This window comes from Octopus bimaculoides, chromosome 23 (genome assembly GCF_046866305.1).
Source record: "Octopus bimaculoides isolate indiv1 chromosome 23, ASM4686630v1, whole genome shotgun sequence".
In the NCBI taxonomy this organism is placed as follows: Eukaryota; Metazoa; Mollusca; class Cephalopoda; order Octopoda; family Octopodidae; genus Octopus; species Octopus bimaculoides.
Window position 1 is genome coordinate 34,034,713 of NC_142950.1, and position 15,532 is coordinate 34,050,244.

Here is a 15,532-nt window from a genome sequence, read left to right on the forward strand (position 1 = left end):
CCAATCTAAGGACAGCCCCTGGTTCAGTGATACTGACTCCATGCAAAGTAAAGCCAACCTCAACAGGATTAATGCTGCTAAAGCATTTCATCCAACATGCTAACAATTTTGCCAGCTCACTGCCTTAGGAATAATTAATTAAACACTAACAAACTGCTTGAAAAGAATCAAAGTACGGAATGTGAGGATGTTGATGGCAGACGTCCACCTGCATGGTTACAACCAACCAACTGAAACTAAAGAATGGGTTCTGGAACAGGCAAGGCTTGGAAAAAACACACACAAAAACAATGCCTTTTCTTTCTGTTTAAAATATATTATATATATTTGCATGATTCATAACTTAAACAATTAAAAACGTGTCCTGCCTCTTCCAGCGCTTGACCTACGGTCAATATTAAAAGTTCTGTTGACAGGATCATCAATAAATCAACCGATCACTCATAATTATCATCAACAACAAATGGTCACTGTTTCTTTATGTTGAGTGGATCATCAAACAAGTCGTCGTCGTCATCGTTATCATCAAATATGGATGTGGGTTTCTGAGATGACGAGAGCGGGGAGCTAACATTCTCAACTTTCGTCTTCTCTTCAACCTTCTTCACAGTAACAGTTTTCTCCACTTTCTTGCTGCCTTGCAGCAAGCTGTCGCTGCCAAAAATATCATCTGTTATTAAAAAAGAAAGAAAGAATGGTCAATAATTACAGCTTTTAGAGATCCTCTCTGTGTGAGTGTGTGTCAATTTCAAGAGCATGTATTAAAATATATATATATATACACACATAAAAATATCTCTGTCTGCCAACCTATTTATCTATGTAAATAAATATCAGAAACTCGCCGCAAGATGAGCACACAACAGGAGAGGTCTTCAGAGGAAGAACTCCCATCTGACAAGTTTTGGCCCTTATGCCTGACACTCTACGGGAGCTGGGCCCACCCAGGTCATGACTCCTAGGTGTTCTACTGCTTTCCAAAATCCTGTTTCCAGCAGGATTTGAACCTGGGTCATTCTTTTTGTGATCTTGTGTTCCCAGGTCTGTATATTAAATAGGATGAGGTGCAGTTCAGATTTATACCACGTCGTAATACAGCTATTAGAGAAATTTTTATCTAAGAAAAACATCTCTCTACCCAGCATTTGTTGATCTGATGAAGACCCAATTACCCACATTCTAGATGTCTGTTGGATCATGAGACAAAACAACAACAAAACTATACGTACCAATGTCTTCTTTAAATAATGGCTTGGTTTTCATCACAGTTGTTTTCTTCTCCTTGGGTTTTGCTGCAGGGATATCGGCAAAGATGTCCGTGTCGTCTTCAAATATATTAGCCTCCTCTGTGATGTTCTTCTTTATTTTGCTACTGACCTCTTTTTTGATGTTCGACTGGCAAGGAGCAGAAAGAAAAGAGGAAAGTTATCTAAATATATACATACATACATCTATATCGTTGTCATCATTATTTAATGCTTGCATGAGTTGAGAGGAAGATGTCAAGGCAGTTTCTCTACAGCTGGATGCCCCTCCTGTCACCAATCAAGGCAATATTCTTCACAATGAACAGTTTATACTGTATTTTCATGCATGCAAATTGATGCAGCATATAGTGCAAACATGTAGCATAAACATTCAAACATCATCATTGTCTTTCCAAATCCTGCTGCATTTCACATGGAAATTTTGTTCCAAAGTTGTCTTGCTGTATAACTCACAACCTATCTTTGTTGGCTGTAAATTTTGATATGAAAAATCCTGTAAGCTTCCATAAGCTAGCAGGGTGTCAGTCAGTTTTGGTGCTTTTAGCCCATGTAAGTTCTCTGCGTCAAATTGTTAGGATAAAGTATTGAATCTGGTAGGTCTGCTAATACCATTTGAGGATAAAAAGATGCCATCGGACACCAGTTATTTCTAAAGAGAATTCAAAGTAAATGAAACCAACCAACCTTAGTTTTCAGGGAGCTGGAGGCAAAGATATCATCAAGGTCATCAGTTAAAGCGGATTTTTTGTCTAAGGAAAGAGACAGAGAAAATGAAATCAATCATAATCTTCAACATGAAAAGTGATCATATTATCATTATCATTGTTATCTTGAGCCAATGATGCTAAAAATAGCAGTTAAATTTCTCTCAACCTCACACTATCACTATTAAAAAGCAACACACACAGACAGATCACCATCATTTTATCTTCACTTTCCATATGGACATGATCTAGGCAAGGTGTTGCAAACCACGTCACTAAATGGATAGGGAGATTATATTTCATTTGCTTATTATATATATTAAATAGACACACACACAAATGAGGGTTGACCTGGGAGTATGTTAAAAACATTTGCCCATCATACTCAGGACCTCATAATTGCAAAGCAAACATCTTAATCACTCAAACAGTCTCTCTCTCTCACATACACTGTTCTTCTAAAAATCAAACTCTCTCCCTATTAAATTCGATTGTTCTTGATTAATTTTAATTCCAGGGTTATCTCCCCTGCCTTTCATAACCAGAATTAATTCTGAGCATAAGTAAGTTTTTTTTCCCTCCGTCTAATCACGTGTATAATTTACTCATCACATTAACCCTCCTGTTACCATATTTCTACATGGCCTTTGTTTCAGTTAATGTTGAAAATAATCAAGACTTCAGCAAAAATAATCCAATATTTCTGCTGTTCTAATAGCATTTCTGTGTTTGAAAAAAATTATCTTATCTATCATCATCATCGTTTAACGTCCGCTTTCCATGCTAGCATGGGTTGGACGATTTGACTGAGGACTGGTGAAACCAGATGGCTACACCAGGCTCCAATCTGATTTGGCAGAGTTTCTACAGCTGGGTGCCCTTCCTAACGCCAACCACTCAGAGAGTTTAATATAATAAATATAAATATTTACCTTTCTTTTTGTTCAGCAGCAAATCTGAATCAGCAAAGATATCAGAATCGTCGTCGTCAAAGATGGCACTAGTGTTAGCAGAGGCACTGGATGTCTTGGTGGTTGTAGTGGTGGATGTCAACAGTGTTGTCTTACCGCCTTTTGTTGACACGGATGAGCTGGTAACAGTTGACGATGTGGTCTTCGTGCCCGACCCAAATAAGTCATCTTCATCGTCGTGTTTGATGTTAGAGGATTTCAAAGACAGGCTCTTCTCCATGCTGCTCACCAGTTCGTTTTTGGTGTTGATGCTTGTGTCAAGGGGCTTTGACGTGGATGTGGATTCTGAGGGAGCAGTCGAAAGGGGTTCACTGCCGTCAACTGTGCTTTTTGCTGTTGTCGTTGTTGTTGTGGTCACTCCTACATCATTGTACTGGAATGGGTCTTTGTCTGGGAAGATGGCTGGTGCTGACATCACGCCAAAGGGGTCGGCTGCAGTGGAGGAGGCAGTGTCAGGGGAGAGAGGGGATGTTACTGATTCCAAATAAGGAGCAGCAGTCTGTGGAGAGGTGGCGGAAGGAGTATCGGTGTCCAAATCTGATGCAGTGACAGGCCTGGGTTTCCGTGTGGGTGGTCGCCGCTTCAGCTGGATACGGGCTCGCTTCTACAAATAGGAGGAAGAAGTAGATAGAGTAAGAGATGAAAGAGGGATACTGAAGGGTGAGAGAGAGGGAAAGAAAGAGAGAAGTGATGATGACGAGAAGGAAGATTGGAAAAGAGAGAGACATTGAGATGAGTGAAATAAAGAGAGAGAGCAATGTAATTGTGAACCATTATAAGATGACCTGGATATATATACAGTGAGAAGGAGGCAAAGTAATTTGTGTTTTGTTTTAATGATTCTACCAATTTGCCATGTCTTAGGAAATAAGAATTGTTAATTATCCCTTAAGACCTTTTTTTCTTTAAAATTGTAGTTGGGGATTATCAGATAAAAAAAAAGATTTTTTTTTTCCACAAGAATCTGAAAAAGACGAGAGGTATCACCCATCCATCTTATCTTCTCTGCCCACTATTCTTGGGAGGGCCTCTGGGGTAGAGTCCTCAGGTACCTCCTCTATAGGGTCCTATCAAAAGCAACCATCACTAGACATCTCAACTGGATTCCCAAGCATAACCAACTGAGACCATGGATATTATCCAACCATCCTATCCTTGGGCCTCTTGCCAGTGGACTCAACTTGAAGACACTGTTTTGTGATTCTTTCTTGCGATATTCTAATGACACGTCTGTTATATCAGAACTGTGACTCTTCAATGTGAAGTAGTGGCTCAACTTGGAGAGGTGTCGTTAATCTTTTAATCCCTCAGGATAATCAAAAATTCATTAGTTTAGGATGAGGAAGCTATATTCATGTGGAAGAAAATTCACAGACTACAAACTCAGGAAGGAGCCTCTATATCAGCCATTGGCAAGCTGTGGTCCAAGGGACTATATGCATGGCTGACCCAATGGAAAATTAACTTGTATTTTTTTTATTAGTGTGGTCCATCTGATGATGAGCCATATCTCTTGTGGCCCACTTCATGGAAAAGGTTGCCCATGCCTGCTCTATGTAGTCACTGGATCTGTTAGAAATAGCAGCCACATTATCCTCCACCCTAATTACACACTGCTATAGCTTAGTCAGAAGTAAAGGAACATAATGGATTATGTTGACCAAGATGTGCAGGACAGGATGGTCACAACTGGAAGGTCTTTGATCATAGTTTTCCCAATCAGGACTCACTAACCAACATGAAACAAACTGCTAAAACCCGTTGTTTTTCATTAAAACCATTTCAAGGAATAAATAATGGTATTTACCTTTGTGGCACTTTCTAGGATCTGGGCAGAGGCAGGTTCATCAAATGATACAGAAGCGGATTGTGGTTCTTCGTTACCGAAGCTGGTTGGTGGCACAAGCGGAGGAATCTGGAAAAAATTTAAAAAGTGGAAGAACAAAAGAAAAAAATAAGAAATTTGAATAATGACAAAATGATACAAAAATGTATCAAAAACACAGAAAATAGAATTAACTTCACAAATAATGCTTAATATCAAAATATTTATCGTTGGTTTTTTTTTTTTAGCTCCCCTGCACCCACCCCATAAACCCCCACCCAAAAATAAATTTGTAACAGCAGCAACTCTTAAGATAAATCTCCGACACACACGTGTGTGGTGGGGTTCATTTCATATCTTTTTTAGTGCATTGACTCTTCCATTTTCTACTTCGCATTCTTTCTCTTCCTAATTAACATAATATATGCAGTAGTTTCTTAAGAGTTTCTCATAATTTCAAAATTCAAGATATGAAATTATAACAATTGCAATCTTGAATTTTCCTCAGCTTCTATAAATTCTTATATTATTCTGCTTAATATGCATGTATGTGCACACACACACACTTTTACATGCATGCACACACATATATACACATACACAATATATTAACACGCAGACATAAATACATACATGCATACACTCACATCTATAAACAAGCGTATGTGTGTATGAATAAATGATTTGCCCCTTTGAAAGAGATGTCGTAAGAGGTGAAAAGGGAGGAGAAGAAATAAAAATAAATACAGGAAAGGGGGGAAGGAGGCGGGGACAGTGTCCCTAACATTTTCAGGTCTTCCGAGATTGGTGAGGAAGGAGGGGATAAAGAAGAGAGAAAAGCAGAGGAAGGAGCAATATGGAGGGTGGAGGTACTTACATCAGGTTCTGTATAGAGGCCATCTGTTAAATCGGACTGTCATTACACACAGAAGCAACAAAAATAAAGAAAAATGCCAATCAGAATAAAAGCTAACATCAAAGCATGCTTAACGATGTGTTATATAACGAGGTGGATGGAGCAGATATTTTAGCCATGTTCCCCCCGCCCCTTCTTTTTTGTTTTGCCATTTCTTATAATTAGATTATTTTTGTCAGGTTAACACAAAGCATGCAGTTAAGAATACAGGTTGAAAATGAAATAGTGCCAGAGACTGGGAAACACTTTGCAGACAATTCCTAGATTCCATGATGTGTCACAGACATAAGTAAGGTCTCAACTGAAGCTATTCCACTTCTTGTATGCAACTAGTATATATATATACATATATATATATATACACACATATGAGAGGGAGAGGGAAACTGACAAGGGGCTGCTGTGCAACTCATAGACAGTATTTTTATTTAAAATCATAAGCAATGGGGTTGATTTGTTTGATTAAACGCTTCAAAGCAGTGCTCCAGCATGGCCTCAGTCGAAAGACTGAAATGAGTAAAATGTAAAAGATAAATAAATAAATAAAAAATAAACTTAAAAAAAAAGCACTGAAAATAGTCTGAAAGTTTTCCCAGTCAGGGCATGAACATCATAACATCACATAAATTGATAATATAAAACAAATACAAGGCTTTTTAAAAAAGAAAAAAATACAACCCCCACCCACCCAAAACAATCATCATCATCATCAAAAATAATATAAACAAGCAAATAAAAGCATGATGCATTGCAAACAAACAGGTTTTGACTGATTCCAGGTGGGTTAAAATGGTTGACCAAAATTCCTGCTACGTCCCCCCACCACACACACAGAACTGTGCAAATGTATTAGTAAAATGATGAGGAGCTGGGACTCATGACCCTTGACCTCTTCAGGGTCCGTCTCATGAGTTAAGTCGAAGCAGTTAATATCCAGTTTGAACATGTATGGGCTGACATCTTCAGGAGAAATGTGAACCACCATCATTTAACATCCATTTTTCTATGTTGGCATGGGTCAGCGGGTGTGCTGTCCAGTCTCCAATCGTCTGTTGTGGTATGGTTTCTATGGTTGGATGCCCTTCCTAATGCCAACCACTTTACAGAGTGTGCTGGGTGCTTTTCACACGTCACTGGCACAGGTGTGTTTATGCAGCACCCACATGAGTGCATTTAATGTGGCACCAAGAAAGCCATGTTTTTTTCTCTAACGTTTTACATAGTTTAACATGTTTCCGGCAACTGAAAAATGTTCTCTTAGAGGCTGCTATTGCAAACCGATAAAAGTGGAAGAGTGAAAAAAGGCAAAGTAGGCATTTTGAAAGAAGCATCTATAAAACTAGTTATTAAGCATTGAATGGCTGTGGGCACCCACCAGAATAAAACAATAATCAATGGGATACATTGGTAAAAAAAAAAAAAAAAAATGGTTGAAAACCACTGTTGTAGAATTTAAACTGGCCATATCTGGCCTAAGTATTCTACTGGCCAGATCTGGCCTTTCCTACCTATCCTTCAACTGATTTTCTATTGCTTTTATCAACTTGTTTTTCTTATTTGTTGGATTAACAATGAGTAAAAAAGTCTGTTAAGTATAACCAAAAGGCATGATTCACTGAAGGTTAGTGTAGTCCATCCTTTCTATATAAACTCAAGTATAGACATCTCTAAAACACAATTACTAACCTGAATTTTTAGAATCTTCTTTGGTTTGACAGGAGGAGCTGGAGCTTTGGCTGTTGACTTTTCTTCAACATTAACCGATACAGCTGTAAAGGAGACAAAAAAATACAAAATTAAATGATGATGCAACAAGCAAAGCAGTTGGTTATAAAATCTCTGTAAGAGATCAGAGTAGTAACTGTACTGGCAAGTAATGCTTGTCGCCACTTCAACGTGGCTGTTCTGTACGAACAAATGTTACTGCAATTTTTTCTTAACCCCGAGAGAACATTTCCTCTAGCTGGTTAATGATGCAACTTGCATCAAATATATTGCAAGCAGGGGGGGCAGACCCCTACCACATTCTAGCGACAGGACTAGCAGACCAGCCCCGTTTTGAGCTATTTTGGCCCTTTCTCAGTGCTAGATACCTTATCTCTAACAGCCATATTGAAGTGGTGACAAACATTAAATGATGATGTTTTTCAAATAATAATAATAATAATAATAATAATAATAATAATAATCCTATTATAGGTAGAAAGCCTGAAATTTTCGTGGGGGTGGGTGGAGGGGGTAAGTTGATTGCATTGATTTCAGTGCTCAACTGATCCTTGTTTTATCAAGCCTAAAAGGATGAAAGGCAAAGTTGACCTTGGTGGAATTTGAACTCAGAATGTAAGACATTAAATAATGTTAAGCATTTTGCCTGACATGCTAATGCTTCTGCCAGTTCATCACCATTATAATAATAATAATAATAATTCTTTCTCCTGAAAGTACAAGGCCTCAAATTTGGGGGAAGGGATTAAGTCGATTACACCGACCCCAGTGCATAACTGGTACTTAATTTATTGACCCCAGCGGCATTTGAACTTAGAACGTGAAGACAGACAATAAATCAGAGACATAAAAATAAATAAAACCTGAAGACTCACTGTTTTCTGTGAAGATTTCCTCACCGTCTGACTTTTTCTTCTTTTTAATTTCTGAGAAGTCAATCCCACCAAATATTGAAACTCCACCAATGGGCTTCCGGACAGAGGTTTGTTGTATAGTTTCTGTCTAAAATAATAGAAAATATCACATGGAGACAAACAAGCATTACATGGAGATGTCACATGGAGACAACTATCAGAAATGTTTAAATCAAGTATACGTTTTCTCTCCCTCCTCCACTTCATAAGTGAACTTAGTTTCAGACATCTGAACAGTTGGGCCTCCAGATTGAATGATGTATATTTTATGATGGCAGAGAAAAAGATCTGTGGCATTTATTCTGGAGTCAACTCGGGCTTTGTGCCTATAGTAGAAAGGATTATTGAACACTCCAAGCAGATTCCAGAATAGATCTAATTTGGAAGGTACCAAGATGCATTTGGTCAGGATATATATCATCATCATCATCATCGTTTAACGTCCGCTTTCCATGCTTGCATGGGCTGGACGATTTGACTGAGGACTGGTGAAACCAGATGGCTGCACCAGGCTCCAATCTGATCTGGCAGAGTTTCTACGGCTGGATGCCCTTCCTAACGCCAACCACTCGTAACCATGCTTGGTATTACTGTATTACTACAAGGATTGTTTTGAGTTAAAAGACAAATGAATGAGAGCATTGTGTTTTTATGACAGAAGAATGGAGGAATGGCAATTATCCATAGACCAGAGGCCTGATTAGATAACTTCAATGGATTGGATTTAATTAAAGATACTGAAAGACCAGGTAGCAGTATTAAACCAGGTGTTAAGATCATGTTCATACTGACAAAAGAGATAGAAAACTCCCTTCAAAAGGCTTCCATGCAGTTTCCATTAACAAATTTCACTGAAAAGGCATTGGTTTACCCAAGGTTAAAGACATTTGCCCAAAAAGCTGCTCAGATAAATAATACAAAGAAATAGAAAACTCCCTTCGAAGGGCTTCCACACAGTTCCCATTAACAAATTTCACTGAAAAGGCATCAGTTTACCCAAGGTTTAAGACATTTGCCCAAAACGCTGCTCAGATAAATAATACAATAAGAACAAACGGAAGAGATGTAACAAAACATTTTCTTACTATTTTAATGCTACTCTTCTCCACTGATGTGGAACCATCGTCTGCAAATAAATCAGAACTGGATTCCTTTCGTTCTGAAGTTTCTTGCTCATTCTGAAATAGTAAAAATGGATTGGTTTTGACAAAAGGAAAGACCAGATTATTTTCTTTAATTTTTTTAGCATTTGGATTCCTCTGTCAAATGAAATGCTTATTTATTGACATCCAACATTATCATCGTTTAATGTCTGCTTTCCATGATAGCATGGGTTGGACGGTTTGACTGAGGACTGGCAGGAGAGATAAAAAGATGGATGGATAACTTATCTAGGACACAGATCTTTCACTTTTGAAAGAAATTGTAAAATCAAAAAATAAACAAAGAAACGGTGTGTTTCAATACTATTTACCTTCTTTGATGCCAAGGGTCCTTGGGAGCTGAACAGGTCAACCGTTGGATTTTCTTCAGAAGATCTAAACAAAATGTCTTCATCTTCAAATAGTGATTTAGTTCGAACTTTAGTCTGGGAAGGAGAAAAAATAAAAGGAAAGGGAAATGGATGATTAAAGAGTAACGAATAAATACCTAATTGTATAAACAGATGGACAGGACATGGATGGATTGACTGATGGTTATAGACAGAGAGACAGAGACAAGTGAGTGAGGGATAGATTGCTAGATAGATAAATGGCTGGCAGAAGAGATAAAAAGATGGATGGATAAATAGAAAAAGCAGAATAGACAAAGAGTAAAATAGAAGGGGAGCTGTAGAAAAAGTTAACTAGAAGGAAGAAAGAAAATGACTGAATTCTCATAACATTCAACAACAGAATACAAAATGAAGGTTTTTGGAAGAACACACATATAGCCACACACATATACATAAAGAAGTTCAAATAGAAACACATACACAGATATAAAAATACAATAGCATACACACATACAAATCATACTCACATACATTGCTGTTTAGTTAAAGTTCTGGAGTTGAGAGAGAGAGTGAGAAAATGAAGCAGTAATTGGGTTTAGTTGATTAAAAAAAAAACCAAAACAATCCCATGATGCATTGTAAGAACAGTAGTATTCCAATTGTGACATCACCAATTGAACTTAAGTGACTGATGATTGGAAGTGGAAAGGTAGACAAAGAGAAAGTTAGTGATTATTGTTACACATTAACCTGCCTTGAGCCCCATTTGGGGATCTGCTAGAAACAGTCTCACTGTTGGTTGGTTGGTTGTATTTAAAGTGAATTGCTTATATACATTGCATTTGCAGAGGTGTTTAATAATATTTAGTAATTAAAGTTTGTCATTATTAGCTCTGGCTAATTTTAGAGGACATTTTATGCCATAAATTGCAATTTTTAAACTACAAAAATATTGACTGTTTTGAAAACTTTTTTTTTTCTTTGTGCATTTCCCATTTATATCATTCTTTGATATTTCATACACATTCGCATTTGATACTATAGTTTCCAAAAAACTAAAATGTTTATTATTGCAATTGAATAGAAAAGGATAAATATGCTTTTTTCCAGTGATTCCCATTTGGGACTTTTTGGAAAATTTATCATAATTTCCAAATTAATTCACATATGAAGAAAATTTAAATACTATATATTATAAAATTTGGTAGAAACAAACTGCGTGGAAGCACATTAGAGGGATTGTTCCTGTTTTGGGGATTGCTGCCCAGTTTAACATCATCATCTGGCTCTTTTTGGGTGCTTTTGGCAGAGTCTGAGAGTAACTCTCTCTCTCTCTCTCTCTCTCTCTCTTTCTTCGTCCCATCCAGTCACAGTTCAGGGACTGAGCCCTTCTCTCTTCTTGGCTAAGCCATTAAAAAAATAAATACGTACTGTCGACACCACAGTTGTTGTTTTACTACTGTAAGAACTTCCAGGTGTGGATGTGGTAGTAGCAGCAGTAGTACTACTGTCTGAAGACTGCGAAGAAGGTGATGGCTTGGACACAGAGTTGAAAAAATCATCATCCTCATCCTCATCATTATCAAAGAGAGACAATGTCGTAGACTTTCTTGCAGGAGCTGGTGCCGGCTCATCTGGCTTCTCTTCTTTCTGGGAACAGGAACAAGAATGAATGGGATCAATACAGAAATCAATACATCAACAATAAAGAAATGCTTAACCCTTTCGTTACCGTATCTATTTTGAGATGCTTTGGGTTTCTTTCAATTACTTTAAATATAACAAAGAATTTAGTCAAAGAACTGTCATTCAGCTGGTGTCAGGAACATAAGTTGTGACTAAGGTTTGGTGGATGGTTTTAATTCAGAACTTTATTTGTTTCAGTCATTTGACTGTAGCCATGCTGGAGCACCACCTTGAAGGATTTATTCTATTGGTCTCATTCATGAACCGCTAAGTTACGGGAACGTAAAGACATCAACACAGGTTGTCAAACGGTGATGCAGGTGGAGACAAGTACAGACAAACACATAGATATATTGCATTATTATTATTATCATTATTATTATTATTATTATTATTAATATTATCATGTACAAGTATGTGTGTATTCATCGTTATTTTATTCAGTTTTAGAAAAATTGTAGCATGTCTTTAACAATTCTGGAGCATATTGAACTTATTTTGTGCTTGACCTTTGGCCCGCCCAATACACACACACACAGATGTAATTATTCAAAGGCAAAGACAGTGACGCCTATCTGGGTAGTGTTGCATCTGTTATGACACACCGCTTACCTAGTCACCTGGATTAAATTACTAACAGAGACGCCATCAAGAAATGCCTTTTGCATATCATTGTTTACACACACACACACACATACATACCACATGCACGCACATACGTGAATAAATTATTTTTTGAAGAAGACTTCAGGTTTAAGAGAAGAACACTGACCTTTTTGTCTTTTGCGAGAAGTTTGCTTGAGAATAAATCTGTACCTCCAAATATGGACACACCGCCAACTGGCTTCTTCTTCACGCTGCAAGAGATGGCAGATACAAGTTCAGTCAAGTGTGTATGTGTATGTGTGCGTGTGTGAATGTGTAGATGGTTATAATTCCAATCAGTGAGTCTCAAGGACGCAATTAACAAAAAAAAAAAACCTCTAAGATAACATAAAATTTACCTATATTTGTTTCTTCGTGTGTGTGTGTGTGTGTAGGGTATTATGAGAGGATGAAAAGAAGATTTTATGTCAGGGACAAACAGGAGTATTGCTATGGAGAAGATACATGGCTACCTCACATTTATATAATGGCAGGTAGCTTGTGCTATCCTGATGAGGTCTAATACATTGAAACATGTCCCCCACCCAATTCTTCTTTCATTGTAAGGGATGAAAATCAAGGTATGAGCCATGCAGTTAGTGTTCCATTAAATCTCACATCAATCACACTTCTGGCCTTGTATAGTCATTATTAATGGCCTGACCTTCTTAGACAAGACACACAACTACCTACAAACACATCAACATTTCTCTCATCATCAGTATAATGATCGTTAATAGCTTGAATTTAAACAAGACGCACTTCTAGATCAGATATATCAATAATTGTTAATGACTAGATCTTAGACAAGACATATTACTGTACTTTATAGAACTAAATTCAAACCAAGTTGTCGAAAGGCACCAAACTTACTTGTCCTTGGGTTTCGAAGAGACAAAGTCATCTTCACTGGAATCGAACAGGTCAGATTTTTCAGGTTTATCTGTTGTCTGAAAAGAAGCAGTGGAAAGAACGAGTTACAAGCAGACTCTGACTGCCCCCCCCCCCCAACAACAACAACAACTACAATATTTGCATTTAAACACACACACACACCACCTACCACCATACAACCACAAGCATTAACCATTTGGAATGTCTTTTCTAAATGCTTCACCGACTGTGATAAGGACTCGATCATCAACATAGAGGAATTCCCAGGACAGCCAGTCTTGAATTCCTCTATTACAGACTAGAGAACTATAATAAATAGGAGGGATGTTTGAGAATAGGGTCTTTGCTGAACACCTACCTACCCACTAAATTTCTCACTGAACTCATTGCCAACCCTCACTTCACTGACTGAATTCCTGTCCAGGGCTTGCACCACTCTCACAAATCACTTCTATACACTGAGTTTTCTTCAAGACAACCAAACTTCAGATCATGGTACCCTATCAAAGATGTTCTCCAGGTCAACAAATGCTCGGTAGAGAGGTGTTTTTCTTATCTAAAAATTTCTCTTAGCAGCCGTTTCACTATGAAAAAAAAGCATCAGTCATACTATGATCTGGCATAGATCTGAACTGCATCTCATCTAAGTTGATTCTCTTCTTAATTGTGCAAATACTCTTTCCATTATTTTCATAACTTCATCCATCAGTTTGCTGCTGCAGCAGTTTTTTCCTTTCCAAAGAATCTCTTTTACCTTTGTAACAGTTGATGATTACACTGACTGCTGCACCAGCCATTGGTTATGTCAATGCCCTGTTTTAATTAATTAATTAACTGTAAGAGTGACTAGCTCAAGCCCTACCTTGCCAAATATTTTCAATGTTTTAATCCTCGCCACAATTATATATAATGGACCTGCTGCTTTCCCCACCTTCATATCATATATATATATATATATATATACACACACACATTTTTTATTAATAATCTGCATAAGTTACAGAGTGACTCAAGGACGAATAGTTTTGTGCATTGGTACAATAAGTTTGAGAAGTGCACATACATGCACCCCCTCCCTACTCAATTACATACATACATACATACATACATACACACACAGAAACACATAGACATACACACACATACAAGGCAACACAACAACATCCCTCAAACGGCTCTGTCCTTGTAATGTCTGTTATTATCTAATAGCTTAATTTTGATCTTGTTAACCCACCGACTGTTTGATTCGTGCTGTCTCTCTTTGTTTCATGCTTCTACTTTATATTTTTACATATTAAGAGACACTGGGATAGTACCTATTATTTTAGCAATCCCTCTTAGGAGTTCTTTTGATAGATTTTGAGATTTCGGAATAATAATACCTACAGGAAGTTCAGAATAAATTTGGCAATTTTGTAAGTCTTCATTTTACAGAAACAGCTTGATATGTTGCTGAAGAGTCAATGGCATAGGAGAGCATAAAGATTGAAGTTGTAGTTGAGAAAAAGCTGTCATGGAGGACGGGAAGCCATCTGAATATTGGAAAAGAGTGACCTGTGCCATGATGATTCACACCAAGTCTCAAAATGCCAACGTCTTGATTGTTGCACAACGTTCTGTAAAGGCTGTAAGATGTGACATGGGCAGCTGCAGCGGAGACTAGAAAGCCATGGTCAGCAGGAAGTGGTACAGCAGGCGTTCTGACTGTGTCTGCATGCCAGAATTCATTTCCACATCTTTCAGCTGGGCCTTAGGCTCAATTCAAACAGCTACATGAAGTTGCTGGAGACAGCAAACCCTAGCTGGTGAAGGTTGATGCTGTAAGGCCAGATGGGTGGTAGCTGAATTTGGTTTATTGCCATGCCTCCGAAAAGCATCAGAAATGGCTGTCAGAAAATTTCTATGACTTCACCAGCTCCAATTTCTGTCCTCCTAATTCTCTAGATTGAAATCTCATGGATTACTGTGTAGTGGGGGCATGGTTGAGAAAGACACCAACTGCTCTGTCTTTAAAACCAAGGCTGATCTGGTGACCGAGATCAAGGAGGTATTTGAAGATCTTCCCAGGGACACAGTGAGGAATGTATGAACCAGATTGCAGAGCTATCCTGAGGGTGGGTGGCCACTCTGAGTAAACTGTTATCTCCCAGCCATAATCTGGTTGATATTTTCTGATTTTTTAAAAATACTTCCATTTTTGAATGTGATATTGGGTTTTGTTTTCCTTTTGTGCAAACTGTCAAATTTTGCCTGAACACCCTGTAAGTGTCACTATAAAAGAGTTTAAACCATTTTGTTGAAATTATGAACAACTTCCACAAGAAGAAGTCTAAGACAACAATGGTTGGAAACAGCCACCTATATTGCACACTAAATGTTCTGTTAACTTTGATTCTACTTCCATTCCACTGCCTCTCATCTGTAGCTTGACCAGTTCTCAGAAGCCATGCATCCATGGCTAACTTTCTCATTGCCCACAAGACAATATG

General features: G+C 37.8%; 1 protein-coding gene across 2 annotated transcripts in view; it reads right to left on the reverse strand.

Annotated features, from left to right (window-relative positions):
- Nucleotides 1-295: 295 nt before the first annotated feature.
- LOC106876955 (uncharacterized) overlaps nt 296-15,532 on the reverse strand; it is a 70,042-nt gene continuing 54,805 nt past the window's right edge. Inside the window, exons 19-31 of one of the 2 annotated variants that reach the window (XM_014925724.3) lie at nt 13,023-13,099; nt 12,277-12,361; nt 11,250-11,468; nt 9,798-9,911; nt 9,409-9,501; nt 8,285-8,411; nt 7,371-7,453; nt 5,646-5,681; nt 4,751-4,858; nt 2,905-3,547; nt 1,953-2,017; nt 1,230-1,395; nt 296-670 (exon numbers count right to left, since the gene is read on the reverse strand). In XM_014925724.3, the coding sequence (XP_014781210.2) occupies nt 468-670; nt 1,230-1,395; nt 1,953-2,017; nt 2,905-3,547; nt 4,751-4,858; nt 5,646-5,681; nt 7,371-7,453; nt 8,285-8,411; nt 9,409-9,501; nt 9,798-9,911; nt 11,250-11,468; nt 12,277-12,361; nt 13,023-13,099 (2,019 nt within the window). In that variant the 3' untranslated portion in view covers nt 296-467. The remainder of the gene's footprint in view (nt 671-1,229; nt 1,396-1,952; nt 2,018-2,904; nt 3,548-4,750; nt 4,859-5,645; nt 5,682-7,370; nt 7,454-8,284; nt 8,412-9,408; nt 9,502-9,797; nt 9,912-11,249; nt 11,469-12,276; nt 12,362-13,022; nt 13,100-15,532) is intronic. The other variant, XM_014925725.3, reaches the window with a different exon arrangement.